Source organism: Mustelus asterias, chromosome 3, assembly GCF_964213995.1.
Source record: "Mustelus asterias chromosome 3, sMusAst1.hap1.1, whole genome shotgun sequence".
Classification (NCBI taxonomy): domain Eukaryota; kingdom Metazoa; phylum Chordata; class Chondrichthyes; order Carcharhiniformes; family Triakidae; genus Mustelus; species Mustelus asterias.
Window position 1 is genome coordinate 152352796 of NC_135803.1, and position 17334 is coordinate 152370129.

At 48.0% G+C, this 17334-nt stretch overlaps 1 protein-coding gene across 2 annotated transcripts in view; it reads left to right on the plus strand.

Moving 5' to 3' along the window:
* Positions 1-12900, plus strand: part of LOC144491731 (coatomer subunit gamma-1) — a 66837-nt gene extending 53937 nt beyond the window's left edge. For both annotated transcript variants that reach the window (XM_078209961.1, XM_078209960.1), the window contains exons 17-24: positions 205-330; positions 1811-1879; positions 2001-2143; positions 3986-4157; positions 6150-6247; positions 8381-8519; positions 10238-10336; positions 12375-12900. In XM_078209961.1, the coding sequence (XP_078066087.1) occupies positions 205-330; positions 1811-1879; positions 2001-2143; positions 3986-4157; positions 6150-6247; positions 8381-8519; positions 10238-10336; positions 12375-12505 (977 nt within the window). In that variant the 3' untranslated portion in view covers positions 12506-12900. The remainder of the gene's footprint in view (positions 1-204; positions 331-1810; positions 1880-2000; positions 2144-3985; positions 4158-6149; positions 6248-8380; positions 8520-10237; positions 10337-12374) is intronic.
* Positions 12901-17334: the final 4434 nt, after the last annotated feature.

Below are 17334 nucleotides of genomic sequence, written 5' to 3' on the forward strand. Positions count from 1 at the left end.
AGCTCCACACAGACAAGTCACCCAAAGGCTGGAATTGAACCCGGGTTCCTGGTGCTGTGAGGTAGCCGTGCTAACGAGTCTGCTGCCCTGAAGAACATTGCAGAGAACGAAATGCATAGTGTATCTCAGATTTTAGGTTATAAAATGCTCAACATGTTGCACAGCAGGCACGTTTAAAAAGCAATGTAATGTCTCCTTGTCCAGGTCTGCAAGTGTCCATCCCAGGCCTGGAACGAGCACTGCACCACTACACGCTGGAGCCAACTGAAAAACCCTTTGACCTGAAATCCGTCCCGCTGTCCATGGCTCCCATCTCTGAACAGAAGCCTGGTAGGTGCATTTATCTCCGAGCAGTATTTCCCGTTGGTCCCAGGCGTACCACGAGCCTCACTGTATTTTTTTAGTGATTGAAAGATGGGATGACTTCCTGGCGAAGGTAGTGGAGACTGAAATCCCGGAATCATTTAAAAGGCAGTATGATTGGGCCAGGGGGAGACTGTATTCCCCTTCCATCTCCAGGCGAATGAGCCGAGTTCAGTTGAATGATCCTTCTCCTCTTTTATTTTGAATGACCGTTTTGATAGCGGCTGGGTTTTAAGATGTTTCCAGAAATGAGGAAATTGAAGCATTGTTGGTGTTACATTCTTTCGAAAAAGCTTTTCATAAGGTTAGAAACATAAAAATTGGAAACTAGAAGCAGGAGTAGGTCATTCGGCCCTTTGAGCCAGCTCCTCCATTCATTTTCATGGCTGATCATCAAATTCAATACCCTGATCCCGCCTTCCTTCCATATCCTGTGATCCCTTTAGGACCATGAACTATAACACCATAAGACATAGGAGCAGAATTAGGCCACTCGGCCCATGGAGTCTGCTCCGCCATTCAATCATGGCTGATTTATTTTCTCACACCCATTCCCCATAACCCCTGATCCCCTTATTAATCAAGAACCTATCTATCTCTGTCTTAAAGACACTCAATGACCTGGCCTCCACAGTCTTCTGCGGCAAAGAGTTCCACAGATTCACCACTCTCTGGCTGAAGAAATTCCTCCTCATCTCTGTTTTAAAGGATCGTCCCTTTAGCCTGAGGTGGTGCCCTAATTCCTCCTTGAATTCTCACAATATTTTGACCTGACCTACTTTGTGTGGTAGTGAATTCCACACATTACCACTCACTTCTGTCTAAAAGGTTCACCTGTTATCCTCAAACTATGACCCCTAGGTTTGGACTCCCCCACCATTGGGGACATTCTTTCTGAATCTACCCTGTCTAACCCTGTTAGAATTTTATGAGATCCCCTCTTACTCTTCTAAACTCCAGTGAATATAATCCTAACCGAGTTAGTTTCTCATATCCTGCCATCCCAGGAATCAGCCTGGTAAACCTTTGCTGCACTCCCTCGATAGCAAGGACATCCTTCCTCAGATAAGGGCACCAAAACTGCACACAATACTCCAGGTGTGGCCTCAGCAACACCCTATACAATTGCAGCAAAACATCTCTATCCCTATATTCAAATCCTATAGAAAAGTAGATTGCTTGAATTATTCTCTACCTTGTGTAAGGACAGGTATAGGTCAATTGGCTGTTGAAAAATGCTTAAAACTGGGTCTATTTCTTACCCCCTCCCTTTCGAAACCATGCTGAAGGTCAGAGACACCTCCCTGCCAATCACTAAGGAGCCTGGTGAATTACTCTGGCACTGAAGTCTGCAGAAAGGTGTGAAAAGGGGGCACCTCTGCTTTCCTCCCCCCAACAGTACTTCTCTCCATTGTTCTGAGTTGTAACTGATATTTTATTATTTCAGAAATATCTCCAGCAGTTGCAGTCAAAATGCCAGAGAAGGTGGCATCGAGCAGACAGGATATTTTCCAAGGTAGGGACGGCTTTGACTGTTGTAGTTGCAGTTTATCGTGCACAACAACACCAATCGATTCCAGCATTGGTGCTTTCAGTGAACCCGCCAGATTACAAACGAAAATCTCGTTCCATTTCAGAACAACTCGCTGCTATCCCAGAGCTCAAGAACCTTGGCTCACTTTTCAAGTCGTCACCCAACCCCGTCCCCCTCACGGAATCAGAGACAGAGTATGTTATCCGCTGCACCAAGCACACCTTCACAAATCACATTGTGTTCCAGGTAAATGACTCCCGGACCTCACAGGTGTTGCGCCTCTGCTTGTGTAGCAAATCTGGGCAGAGTGATTAATCTTTGTGTTCACAGTTTCCTCCTGTGCTTGTATGTGGGTGCTGTTTATAGCCTTAGTGCTGACCATTTAACTTTCCGATTTGAGCTGAGACAGCAGTAAAGGAAAGATAGGCTTGCCTTTCGTTTATACAGCGCTTTTCATGACCTCCCAAAGAGCTTTACAACCAATGAAGCACTTTGAAGTGTAGTCGCTGTTGTAATGTCTCGGGGATCGTACACCTTGGAGTCATGGCTGTAAAAGAAAGAAAGGCTTGCATTTGTATCACACCTTTCACATCCATGGTGTGTCCCACAGTGCTTTGTATCCACTGAGGTACTTCTGAAATGTAATGTAGGAAATGCAGCAGCTATTCTGCATATATCGAGCTCACACAAATATCTATATGATATTGCCAAGGTAGTTTGTTTCTTGTGATGTTGTTGAGTGATGAATATTGACCAAGTGCGGCCCAGTGGTTAGCACTGCTGCCTCACGGCACCAGGGACCTGGGTTCAATTCTGGCCTCGGGTCACTATCTGTGGGGAGTTTGCACATTCTCCCTGTGTCTGCGTGGGTTTCCTCCCACAGTCCAAAGATGTGCTGGTTAGGTTGATTGGCCATGCTAAATTGACCCTAGTGTCAGTGGGATTACTGTATTAGTATACAGTGAAAAGTATTGTTTCTTGCGCGCTATACCGACAAAGCATACTGTTCATAGAGAAGGAAAGGAGAGAGTGCAGAATTACAGTCATAGCTAGGGTGTAGAGAAACATCAACTTAATGCAAAGTAAGTCCATTCAAAAGTCTGACAGCAGCAGGGAAGATACTGTTCTTGAGTCAGTTGGTACATGACTTCAGAAGAGAGAATGTCCAGGGTGCGTGGGGTCCTTAATTGTGCCGGCTGCTTTGCCAAGACAGCAGGAAGTGTAGACAGAGTCAATGGATGGGAGGCTGTAAATATGTGGAATTACGGGGATAGGGCCTGGGTGGGATTGTTGTCGGTGCAGACTTGATGGGCCGAATGGCCTCCGTTTGCACTGTAGGGATTCTAAGTAACATGCCCCAGGCAGTGACCATTTCCATGACCATTTGATGCAACCATCCAACACTTAGATGCACAGACCCAGGATCACATCAGCACTACTCAATGAGAAGTTCAGATTTCATTGTTAACCTCTGTGAATAGCTGTGAGATGATGGGGAGTGGAAATTGAGAGTTCCAGTAAGTACCTAAAAAGATTAAAAATTTATTTATTAGTCGCAAGTAGGCTTACATTTACACTGTAATGAAGTTACTGTGAAAATCCCCTCGTCGCCACATTCTGGCGCCTGGTCGGGAGCACTGAGAGGGAATTTGGCACGGCCAATTCACCTAACCTGCACGTCTTTGGACTGTGGGAGGAAACTGGAGCACCCAGAGGAAACCCATGCAGACACGGGGAGAATGTGCAAACTTCACACCGACAGTGACCCAAGCCGGGAATCGAACCCGGGTCCCTGGTGCTGTGAGGCAGCAGTGCTAACCACTGTGCCGCCTGGTTAGGAGAAGAGGGATTTTTCACTTACTGTGTGTGACACTGTGGACCTTGGTTGCCTGTCATTGAAATGGGGAGCAGAAAGGAAGCTGAACTCTTTCAACATGCCATAACTGGGTAAGCTGTGTGTGAAAGCCTGGCGGATGCTGAGGGTCACAGTTGAAGGGAAAGTGGATTGACTGCTAGTTGCAAAAACTGATATAATGGCATTCTTATCGAATAGCGTTTGTTGAAGGATTCTCTCTTTGGTCTGTACAGTTTGATTGCACCAACACTCTGAATGATCAAATCCTGGAGAATGTCACAGTGCAGATGGAACCCACAGAAGGTTACGAAGTGGTGTGCTGTATCCCAGCGGCCAACCTCTCCTATAACCAGCCAGGCATCTGCTACACGCTGGTGACGTTACCCGAAGAAGATCCGACAGCAGGTGAGGACGGCGGCTGCAGTTACTCGGAGGGTTTTGTGTGGCCAGACTTGTAACCTCTGAGGGTAAAGTTTCTGCTCCGAGTACAATCAGCAAACTGCCCCCAAAGTGTGTTTGACGTTGTACTGGTTAGCTAACACTTCAAGTTTCTGCTAGTTAACTAGCATAATTATATGAAGCGTAAAAGATTGAGGAAAATACTGATCATGTTTTTGTGTGCAACTCACTTGCGTTTCATAGAATAATGGAGTCCCTACAGTGCCGAAGGAGGCCATTCGGCCCATCAAGTCTGCACCAATCACAATCCCACCCAGGCCCTAGCCCCTTAAGCCCACATATTTACCCTGTTAATCCCCCTAACACTAAAAGACCCTGATATTTAGCCCTAGTTGAGCAGCTTCTGCCTGCATTGCATTGATATTGGAAGAATTGAGAGGATTCACGGCCCCTCTGCATTTCATTTTTCACAGTTGGGGTAGGACATCCCTCAAACATTCAATTCTGCCTGTTGGTTGACCTAGGGTACCCTGCTAGGCCTGTGGGTACCCTGCCAGGCCTGTTCTCATCTCCTTCCTTCCCCTTTCCCACTCCTCCATGGCTTTTGCTGTACTATCTGACTCGAGACTTCATAGTTATGTGACTCAGTGAACATCACTTTTGGGAGACAGTGAAATAGTGATAACATCACTGGGCTAGTAATCCGAAGGCCAACATTGAGGACATGGGTTCAACTTCCACCATGGCAGCCAGTGGAATTTACAATTCGGTTAATAAATCTGGAATATAAAACTATTCTCAGTAATGGTGACCATGATAAGTATCATTAATGTAAACACATCTGGTCCGCTAGGGAAGTAAATCTGCCCTCTTTACCTGGTCTGGCCTACATGTGACTCCAGACCTACAGAAATGTGGTTGACTCTTATCTTCCCCTCTGAAATGGCCAAGCAAGCCATTCAGTTCAAGGGCAATTAGGGAAGGACAACTGGTAATTAAGACTGGCCATCGCAGTGATGTCCACATCCCATGAAAGAATAAAAAAATATATATATATATGCAGCCTCGAAGTCAGATTAAGTGTGGCGCTGAATTGGGGAAAATGTTTTGCTGTGAGTCTTGACATTAATTGTCAACAGGAACTATGAGGGATATCACAATGAAGGCTGAACCTTTACCATAGAATCCCTACAGTGCGGAAAGAGGCCATTCGGCCCATTGAGTCTGCACCGACTCTCCGAAAGAACATCTTACCCAGGCCCAACTCCCTGCCCTATCCCCACACACTTCCCATGACTAATCCACCTAACCTACATCTTGGGACACTAAGGGGCAATTTACCATGAGCACTCCATCTAACCTACACATCTTTGGACAGTGGGAGGAAACTGGAGCACCCAGGGGAAACGCATGCACTTTACTGGGAATGCACTCCAGTGCTGTGAGTAACAAACATCATTTATCCAGCAATCCTTGGTTTAGCACAAGGAAACTGAGGCTATTTATAGCCAAGTTTCTCTCCAACTCTCAAGCTGTGGGTTCAAGCCTGGTACCAGAGAACCCACTGCTACAGGATCAAAGGAACAGGATGAGGCCATTCAGTCCCTTCAGCCTTTTCCACCATTAAATTAGATCGCCACTAGTTTACCCTCCCTGATCAATGTCCCTCGATCCCCTTGCCCATCAGTTATCTGTCAATTTCGGTGTTCAATTCACCCGCATACAGGGGAAAATGTTCTGGACTCTCAGGGGAGCTGTGGATAATCTGGCATCTGATATATCTGGGATTGGCATCGAGGAAGTGATAACAGTCCAGTTGACAGTTAAAGATCTAAGCTGGTGAATAGTTAGTGTCCATGTACCCGGTGCAGTGTTAGGATGCTGTGGCAAGCACCCAAGTTAACACTTGCTGTTTTGTCTCCCTCCCTTGATGTATGAATGTGACATGTTTCCTCTGAACCCTATTTGACTTGCAGCTCATGCCTTTCTTTCCTTTAGTGTCCTGTACGTTCAGCTGTACTTTAAAGTTCACTGTGAAAGATTGTGACCCAAACACAGGAGAAGCTGACGAAGAGGGATATGAAGATGAGTATGTGGTAAGTGGAAGTGCGTTAATCTACCTTTACATCCAGATGAGTCTCGTGCACCCTGCCTTATTGATGCAGTAGAAGGAAAACATTTCTACTCATTTAGAATCTTTTGATTACCTTTGGATATTCATTTGAAACTGGGTGACATGGACAAGTTGGGCTGACGGGCCTGTTTCCATGCTGTAAACCTCTAGGACTCTATCCCAGTACGTCCTACAATCCATTATAGCCAATTTATGCACAGCAAGATCCCACAGCAGAGAATCTATGAGGGTGATGTTGACTGGTCGGACAAGTGCCCCTACCCTTTCCAAAAGTAGAGCTGTGGGAATTTTTGCCTTCAGCTGAGCTGGGCAGATGGGACCTTGATTTGACTGAAAGATGGCCTCTCCACCAGCGCAGCGCTTCCTCGGTGTAAAAATTGGTTGTGTGGTTGATAGCGAGGAAGAAAGCATCAGGCTGCAGGAAGATATCAGTGGACTGCTCGGATGGATAGAGAGGTGACAAATGGATTACAGCCTGGACAAGTGTGAGGTAATGCATTCGGGAAAGGCAAGGGAATTCACAAAAAATGGCAGGATACTGAGAAGTGGAGAGGAACAGGGGGACCTTGGAGTATGTGCCCACGAATCCCTGAAAGTAAAAGGACAGTTAGATAATGTGCTTATGAAGGAGTACAGAATATTTTCCTTTATTAGCCAAGGCATAGGACAGAAGAGTAGGGAGGCTACTGTATATGACACTAGTTGCATGTTAGGAAATCTTTTAAGCGCAGTTAAATAACTCTGAAATCAGAGCGCTATGAGAGTGATGTTGACTGGTCGGACAAATGCCCCTAGCTTTACTACTTGCGTGTGTTGTCCAGATACTCAGCCACCATTAGCTGTAACTAAGACTATTATGATCATACAATAGATTCATATAAGCTGGCTTCTTGCAGATCTGAGGTGATCAAACTTGGCCTTTGTAGATAGCTGTGTGGTGAGTTCTGACTTTAATGGGGCTGTTCCCTGGTTTGTGTAACCTCTCCCTGTGAATTATATCATCGAATACCCCGAATGTACATTGTAGTGAGTTTCTTCTCGTTAGTCTCCAGACTTCACCTAATGGCCGTCTTATGGTCTAGCTGTTAATTAGTTAATGTCACAAAAGGAACAGGGTGACCTTGACGCACTCAAATAGTAAAGTATGTGATACAGCTTGGGGGATTTTTATTGTTATTCACACCTGACATAGGATGTTGCCAACATGTCCGCTACAGCTTCTACTCCCATTGTTCTGACCAATAACTGACGTTAACACAAACTAAAACTCTGATCCTCGCGTTGAATTTTGGTTAGCTATAGGAATGAGGCAAATTCTAATGCAGCATTCCAAGAAAGATGTCATCACCTTGGGGAGTACAGGGATTTATGAGGATGTTGCTAGCAGTGGAGAACGTCAGCTGTGGGAAGTTTGGATAGGCTGGGGCTGTTTTCTTTGTAAGAGAGGAGGCTGAGGGGAGATTTGATTGAGTTGAATAAAATTGAGTAGCCAAGATAGAGTGGCTGGGAAAGACCAGCTTCCCTTAAAGTAACCAGGGGCATGGGTTTCAAGTAATCAGCAGAAGGATTAGAGGGGACTTCAGACATTTTTTGACCCAGGTGGGAGAGGGAGTCTGGGACTCTATCTGAAAAGGTGGTAGAGGAGGATTTCTCGTAGTATTTTAGTAACAATAGTTGGGTATACGTTTGAAATATCGTACCCTACAGGGCTAAGGACCAAGAGCTAGATAGTGAGATTAGGTTAGATAGCTCCTTGGCCAGCACAGGCATGATGGGCTGAATAGCCTCCTGAGTCATAGCTTTTCTATTCTTCTATTTAACTTGGACCTCGAGCCTGTGTATACTCCACCCGAGTGTAAATACAGTCAGGGGGACGCACAAAGCTACCAGTGCTCAAGATATTGTGCGCAGTTTGAGGCTAGAGGCGCTCGTTTGCAAACATTAACTTTGCTGCAGACATGTCAGTAAATATAAATGAGTGTCTTTAGCATCAGCTTGATGGCTCATGTTTCCTGAACCCCCGTACCAGTCGGCCCTCCCGCCATATTGAGTGTGACACTACTCTCAGCCAGCTTTGTTTTGTGTTGTGTCCCAGCTGGAAGATGTGGAGATCACTGTGGCAGATCACATCCAGAAAGTCCTGAAGCCAAACTTCAGCGCTGCCTGGGAGGAGGTGGGGAGCGACTTCGAGAAGGAAGAGACCTTCGCCTTGTCTAGCATGAAAACACTCGATGGTTAGTAGGAACCAGTGGTTAACGTTCGTAGCGCTAAGCTGCAGATAGCACAGGTAGTTGTTAATGTTTCTTATTGGGACTGTGTTGCAAATAAACCCCTCTTGGCCCATGAAATTGGAACGTGATGTGATTAGCATCTCGTTGCAGTTTTGAAAAGGATGCAGTATGCGTGTGCGTGTTGAGTGAGTGCGTGCGTGCGTGTTGAGTGCGTGCGTGCGTGTTGAGTGCGTGCGTGCGTGTTGAGTGCGTGCGTGCGTGTTGAGTGCGTGCGTGCGTGTTGAGTGCGTGCGTGCGTGTTGAGTGCGTGCGTGTTGAGTGCGTGCGTGCGTGTTGAGTGCGTGCGTGCGTGTTGAGTGCGTGCGTGTTGAGTGCGTGCGTGCGTGTTGAGTGCGTGCGTGTTGAGTGCGTGCGTGTTGAGTGCGTGCGTGCGTGTTGAGTGCGTGCGTGCGTGTTGAGTGCGTGCGTGCGTGTTGAGTGCGTGCGTGCGTGTTGAGTGCGTGCGTGTTGAGTGCGTGCGTGCTGAGTGCGTGCGTGCGTGTTGAGTGCGTGCGTGCGTGTTGAGTGCGTGCGTGCGTGTTGAGTGCGTGCGTGCGTGTTGAGTGCGTGCGTGCTGAGTGCGTGCGTGCGTGTTGAGTGCGTGCGTGCGTGTTGAGTGCGTGCGTGCGTGTTGAGTGCGTGCGTGCGTGTTGAGTGCGTGCGTGCGTGTTGAGTGCGTGCGTGCGCGTTGAGTGCGTGCGTGCGCGTTGAGTGCGTGCGTGCGCGTTGAGTGCGTGCGTGCGCGTTGAGTGCGTGCGTGCGCGTTGAGTGCGTGCGTGCGCGTTGAGTGCGTGCGTGCGCGTTGAGTGCGTGCGTGCGCGTTGAGTGCGTGCGTGCGCGTTGAGTGCGTGCGTGCGCGTTGAGTGCGTGCGTGCGCGTTGAGTGCGTGCGTGCGCGTTGAGTGCGTGCGTGCGCGTTGAGTGCGTGCGTGCGCGTTGAGTGCGTGCGTGCTGAGTGAGTGCGTGCGTGCTGAGTGAGTGCGTGCGTGCGTGTTGAGTGAGTGCGTGCGTGTTGAGTGCGTGCGTGTTGAGTGAGTGCGTGCGTGTTGAGTGAGTGCGTGCGTGTTGAGTGCGTGCGTGCGTGTTGAGTGCGTGCGTGTTGAGTGCGTGCGTGCGTGTTGAGTGCGTGCGTGTTGAGTGAGTGCGTGCGTGCGTGTTGAGTGAGTGCGTGCGTGCGTGTTGAGAGTGCGTGCGTGTTGAGTGAGTGCGTGCGTGCGTGTTGAGTGAGTGCGTGCGTGCGTGTTGAGTGAGTGCGTGCGTGCGTGTTGAGTGAGTGCGTGCGTGCGTGTTGAGTGAGTGCGTGCGTGCGCGTGCGTGCGCGTGTTGAGTGCGTGCGTGCGCGTGTTGAGTGCGTGCGTGCGCGTGTTGAGTGCGTGCGTGCGCGTGTTGAGTGTGTGTTTGCCTGCTCTGAGCTTGGCCCAGCTCCTGTCGACCACTGATGGGTGTTTGTTAGTGTTGCTGGTACATCTTAAGACGAGGACTGGATTGAATATTTTGTCGCTTCCTTGGGAAGTTTAATATCCAGCAGTGAGCGATGTGTCTGCGAGCGGGCTGAGTTAGTGATTAGGATTCGGTCATTTGGATTAGACTGCAGACGGTTGTGGCAGATGGGTTTAGGCCAGGAACTGTGTTGATGCCACATATGGTTCGTCTTATAAGCCTTGCACTCGCTTGTATTTTCAGAGGCTGTGAATAACATTGTTAACTTCCTGGGCATGCAGCCATGTGAGCGGTCTGATAAAGTGCCGGAGAATAAGAATTCGCACACGCTTTATCTAGCAGGTAAGGTGCTTTTCCAATCTCCTCCAGGCCCCCTGCAAGCTATGGCCAGTTGTGACTGGAATCTGACATCATAACTTGAGTACACCGACTTGTTCAAGCCCCTTGTTGCTGCAACTTCAGCAGTTGTGTCCCAGAGATCTTGTAGGTGGAAGGGAGAGTTCGATCTTTGTCAATTCTCTCTTCCCCAGGCTCAGTCGGTTTATTGTGATTGTGTCAACTACCAACACCTTGCAATTATAGAGTGCCTTTAACACAGTAAAATGTTGTCAGACTTTGGTTTGTGTTGCTCTGGCCACTATAGACTTTTAAAAAGAAAATCATAGAATCCCTACAGTGCAGGAGGAGGACATTTGACCCATTGAGTCTGCACCGACCACAATCCCACTCAGGCCCATAACCCCACTATTTACCCTGCTAATTTCCCTGACAATAAGGGTCAATTTAGTATGGCCAATCCACCTAACCTGCACATAATTGGGAGGAAACCCGTGCAGATCCACACAGACAGTGACCTGGGAATTGAACCTGGGTCCCTGGCGCTGAGAGGCAGCAGTGCTAACCACTGTGCCCACCATGCTGCCCTATTCTGGGGATGAGTGTGTCTCTACCTAGGCTGACGTTTGTTGCCCTTCTCTAGTTGTCCTGATTCGCGTAACTTACTGGAGCACTTCAGAAGTAAGTTACGAGGCAATCACGTGTGTGCAAGTGAGGTCAGGCTTTGGCCAGACTGGATAAGGATGGTGGGTTTTCTTCCCTGAAGGACATTAGTGAAACCAGTTGTGTTTTTATGAGCATCTGACAGCTTCCTGGTCCCTTTTTGCTGATACCAGCTTTTTATTTTCAAATCTTTTTGGAACCAAACTCAAATTTTAAATCTGCTCCTTTGGAATTTAAACTCACGGAAATATAACCACTGCATGACTGTCTCCTTGGTTTGATCTTGAGGTTATTCCCTGCTACCTGTGAAGAAATGTCTTGCCACGTGACGTGGCTGCACTGCCTCAGCACGGGGACACCGGAAACAGGTTGTTCCCAGGGTGACTGAGCAAACCAGCTGCTCAGCTAGAGCTGAAACTGGAAAGAACGTGAATCCCCACTCAGGGTGTGCTGGCATCAGTGCACCAATGTCCCACTTTACTGCACCCTCATCACAGAGTCTTGTAAGGAGGTGCCTGTTGCCAGCCTGCCTGGCAGCTGCCTGCTCCTGAGCTGGATTCATTTTCTGCTGTGTCGGAATTCAGGTTTAGCTTCACGATGTGCTGACCTGCTGCCGTTAACCCACACAGGCTTTCTTCTGAGGCCAGCTGGTGGGGTCAGACATGCTCAGGAACAGTGGTAGAGGATGGAGTGTGGGCTCAAAGCTATGTCTGTAATAACTCTAACTTGGCATCGTGGCAGCTCGCCTGACACCAGCCCCCACTCACCAGTGAGGATGGTTTGATTCTTGTCGTCACTGCTAGACCGATCCGCCCGATTAAAGTTTATTTATAGTGTCACAAGTTGGCTTACACTCACACTGCAATGAAGTTACTGTGAAAATCCCTTAGTCGCCCCACTCCGGCGCCTGTTTGGGCCAATGCATCTAACCAGCACATCTTTCGGACTGTGGGAGGAAACTGGAGCACCCGGAGGAAACCCACGCAGACACGGGGAGAATGTGCAAACTCCGCATAGACAGTAACCCAAGCTGGGAATAGAACCCGGGTCCCTGGCGCTGAGGGGCAGCAGTGCTAACCACTTTGTCACTCAGTGCTTTTGGCAGCATTAACGCGGTGTGTTAAAGGATCAAGCATATTATGGCAGTTGAATCAGGTGGGAGAGAAAGGGCTGAAATGGAGAGGTGGCACATAAATACCAGCATAGATCTGATGGGCCGAACAGCCTGTTTCTGTGCTGTGTTAACTTTGTTCCTTCTGCTGCTCACGTCTCTCTCCTCTCCCCCGCCGCCGCCGCTCCACCCCCCCCAAACAACAACATTGACCCTGATCCAATGACCTTGCCTGATCGTGTACCTTGACATCTTTTTCCCCTGTTTCAGGCGTTTTCCGCGGAGGTCATGACCTTCTCGTGCGGGCAAGGCTCGCCCTGATGGACGGCGTGACAATGCAGGTGACCGCACGGAGTAAAGATGAAGTTCCTGTCGATGTCATCATGGCCTCCGTTGGTTAGTTTCTTCCGTGAAGAAAACGCTCTTGTCACCCGGGGCGGGTGAGAGATTTCTAAGAAAACGCCACAAACTCGTTAATTTTATTGCTAATTATGGGGAAAAAATGTCAAACTATCGTCAGTGATGCAACGTAGATGGTGTTGGATCTTTTGCATCTGGAAACAGATTGGTGAAATCATCAGTTGTAATAATAACTCTTACAATTTTAGAAAATTAATGTCTGCTCAGCGGAGGGAATTTTAAACACCCTTCATGTCTGTAATGAGGACTTGTTACATTAAAGAAAAATGGCATGTATATTATATATATATAAACACAAACTATAGTATGGAGGACGGGGCATTAAGATTTTTCCCGTCTGCAATTTGTTTGAATAAAAAGGCTTTTGTTATTCCAATTTCTGTCTTTGTTTCACTTTGCCCTCGATTGGGACCAATCAAAGCTTCAATCGGAAAGTTTTAAAGTTTATTTATTAGTGTCACGAGTAAGGCTTACATTAACACTGCAATGAAGTTACTGTGAAATTCCCCTAGTCGCCACACTCCGGCGCCTGTTCACAACCTGTCGCAAGCTACATTTAGGACCAAGTGAAAGTCAAACCGCACCCCATTCCTGAGCATCCTTTTACCTCTCCTCACCTCCCCGAAAACATACAACACGTGGGGGCTGCCGTTGGATTTCTGTCTTTGAGACAATCCCTGCGGTTGTTAAAAGTCTTGATCTATTTCTGGTTTCACTAATGCAGTTCGTGCTGTGCAATCAATGTTCCAAAATCACACTGAATGATGAGTTGATTACTCTACCTAATATCATGTTTATACGACCCTACCTGTTCCATTCCCCTGCTTCCTGTCGCACGCATTATATTTAATTTTCTCAGTGGGGGGGTCTGCCGCTTAGCAATCTTATCATTTCTAATTTTCCTCACTCATGCGTACAGAAGGGTTGATCTACTTCCAACTTACAAACCAGTGCTGACGGTATAACTGTGAAATTCCTATTTCAGTGCCTCCGGTGAATCACATCAGCTTCCACCACTGGCGAGCTTTTATCCACTGAAACCTCCTCCGCTCCCTGCTGCTTCCAAAGAAACAATTTGCACTGTTGAGGGCAAGGTGAAAGGTCAAAGTTCAAGGGCCAGCAATGGGCTGTTGGTATTAGGCAGAACGGTGAGCACAGTGGTTAGCCTCACAGCGTCAGGGACCCGGGTTCAGTTCCGCCCTCGGGTCACTGTCTGTGCGGAGTCTGCACGTTCTCCCCGTGTCTGCATGGGTTTCCTCCCACAGTCTGAAACACTTTCTGGTTAGGTGTATTGGCCGTGCTAAATTGATCCTTAAGTGTCAGGAGGGTAAATGTGTGGGATTACGGGGTAGGGCCTGGATGGGATTGTGGCCGTTACAGACTCGATGGGCCGAATGTCCTCCTCCTGCACTGTAGGGTTTCTATGATTACCCCTCTGCCAGCCATCTTATCATCAGGTCAATTAATCGGGACCCAACTTGCCAATTGTGCTGCCATCTCCAATCTGTTGATTCTTTTGAAGTGAGGATGGATTCAGGACTGAGGGGAAAACAATCGCAGGCTGAACCGACGGAGATGAATTTGGAAATCAGTATAGAGGGAGGATAGTCTTGCAGCAAAACACTCTGCTGATGAGGCTATTCATAAAGACTGTGGGTCTTTTTAAAATCCTTTGATGTAACTTGTATTTATACAGTGGCCTCGAACATGGAAAAATATCCCAAAGCATTGCCCAGAGAGTACGGTCACCTAGTCAAAAAGGTGAGAAGGAAGGTGACTGGATCAGGACGGGGGAATTGGTGGCCGGGGTAGATCCAGGTGACGGTATTCCAGATCAGTGGTTTCCAACCTTTAATATGTCACGATGTGAAGATGCTGGCGTTGGACTCGGGTGGGCACAGTAAGAAGTCTCACACTAGGTTAAAGTCCAACAGGTTTATTTGGTAGCATGAGCTTTCAGAGCGCTGCTCCTTCATCAGGTGAATGACACTCTCTCCCCACTCACTTGATGAAGGGGCAGCGCTCCGAAAGCTCGTGCTATCAAGTAAACCTGTTGGACTTTAACCTGGTGTTGTGAGACTTTTTAATACTACAAAACACTTTGAGACTCACCTCCTATCATCTCTGTCATCTTCCCTTGCTGGGAACTTCATTTGTAATAAACAAAAAGAAATCCTGGTTTTTTTTCAACCTCTCCCCGTTTCTTTCACTTCTCCCAGGGTTTTTGGCGCTCTTTTTGAGTTTTGTGCGGGCGCACGGGGACCTTTGTCTTCGGCTTCAAGTCCCTTTGCCCTGGCGCATGGGTCTGACCAACATAAAAAATCTAAACTGCACGTGTGGCTCTTTCCCAGCCGGTGCTGGAGGTCCAAGATCTGTCGGGTCTTAGAGCTGTCGACCACAGAGCTGATTAGTTACATAGATTTTGAATCTTTTTTCACGGCACACTTGGGGAATTCTTCACAGCACAACCAGTGTACTGGAACACACTGGTTGGGGACCATTGTTTTGGAGGATGAGGAGTTGGTTAAGGAGTGGGGATCCAGTAGGCTGGAGGTACAGATACTGCACAGTGGACTTGGAGGTAATATGCAACATTCATTGAGGAGAGTGGTTAGCACTGCTGCTTCACAGCTCCAGGGTTCCGGGTTCGATTCCCGGCTCGGGTCACTGTCTGTGTGGAGTTTGCACATTCTCCTCGTGTCTGCGTGGGTTTCCTCCCACAGTCCAAAGATGTGCGGGTTAGGTTGATTGGCCAGGTTAAAAATTGCCCCTTAGAGTCCTGAGATGCGTAGGTTAGTGGGATTAGCGGGTAAATATGTGGGGGTAGGGCCTTGGTGGGATTGTGGTCGGTGCAGACTCGATGGGCCGAATGGCCTCCTCCTGCACTGTAGGGTTTCTATGATTCTATGATTTCTATGAGACTAGGTTAGTGCATCAAGCCTGGTCCACACGTCTGCATTGCTGGGGGCATCAAGACTAGATATTTCTTATACCCACAGGGAGACAGGCTTAAAATTTCCCACACCACAGAAAGCATTCTCTCTGGTTGTATCACAGCTTGGTATGGGCTCCTGCTCTGTCCAAGACTACAACAAACTACAAAAGGTCGTGAATGTAGCCCAATCCATCACACAAACCAGCCTCCTGTCTGTCTACACTTCCTGCTGCCTCGGAAAAGCAGCCAGCATAATTAAGGACCCCGGACATTCTCTCTTCCATCTTCTTCCGTCGGGAAAACGATACAAAAGTCTGAGGACATGTACCAACCGACTCAAAAACCGCTTCTTCCCTGCTGCTGTCAGACTTTTGAATGGACCTGCCTCGCATTAAGTTGATCTTTCTCTACACCCGAGCTATGACTGTAACACCACATTCTGCAATCTCTCCTTTCCTTCTCTATGAACGGTATGCTTTGCCTGTATAGTGCGCAAGAAAGAATACTTTAGCAATTTAGAATGGCCAATCAACCTAGCCCGCACATCTTTGGACTGTGGGAGGAAACCCACACAGACACGGAGAGAATGTGCAAACTCCACACTGACAGTGACCCAAGCCAGGAATAGAACCCAGGTCCCCTGGCGCTGTGAGGCAGCAGTGCTAACCACTGTGCCAATGTGTGTCCAGAGAGAGAATTTAAGGATGAAATGTTTAACCCATGGACAAAGCGGTGAGCGAATGTTATTTACAGCCTGTGATGGAAAATGGTCTGAGCTTCCAGAGAGCTGGAAAATCTACAACAGCTGAATCTAATTGTTCCCTCCTCTGTCAGAGCAAACAGCTAATTAAAGCATTGCGCTAAATCTTCTTCTGTGTTAATCTTACATCTTCTGCTGCTTCAGTTAATTTATGGAAGACCAGTAGACTCATCAGACATCATCCCCACCTGCTTCTGCTGCATAAAGTGGCAGTTAATCAAATGCAATTGCAGACTCCACTCCTATCATTTCACCTGGTTTTATTCCCCTTCCCTCTCTCACACCCCAGCCTCCAGTGGCCTTATGTGGCGGCACTCACTGTGGTCGAGAGATTTGAGGCTTTGTTGGGAACAGAAGGTGTTTATTGACAAGAGAGACTTGGTACAGGTGGTTTGCTGTTCTAGGCTGCTCCAATCCTTACACGTTGACTACATGGCTGCTTGATGATTCTGCCCGAGAGAGGACTCCACCCTCCGAGGGTGATCGCTCACTCTCGGATTCCATTGGTTCCTCAAGTCCACTGACTCTCTTCAGCTGTACTGTCTTAAAGACAGCAATAAGTCTCACAACACCAGGTTAAAGTCCAACAGGTTTATTTGGAATCATGAGCTTTCGGAGCGCATCCATCTGCCGCTCCAACCGAACAATGCGGTCTGTGAGGAGCTGCAACTGAACACACTTCCTGCAGACAAACTTGTCAGGGAGACTAGATTGCTCCCTAATTTCCCACATCTGGCAGGAGGAGCATACCGCTGCCATACTGCCCTTACACAGGTAAAAGGATAAAAGAATCTCAACTCACCTCTCCCTTGCTTGTGGTCCTCCTGATTACTTTTTTTTTAGAGAAGGTAGGGAGGGAGACACTGAAGAAGTGTTTGGAACTTAACTGTCCCTTCACAACAGCCCCTCCACAGACCACCTTCTGGTAGCAGTGACTACACCTATGCAAATTGTACCTGCAACAGCCAATCAGCTTCGCCGCTCTACTGCCCTCACCTCTGCAGAGATGTCCTGGAGCTGAGATGATTGGCCCCCAACCACAACCATCATCCTTTGTGCTACGTATGACTCTTAATCAGCGGAGAGTTTCCACTTGTTTCTCATCGACTCCAGTT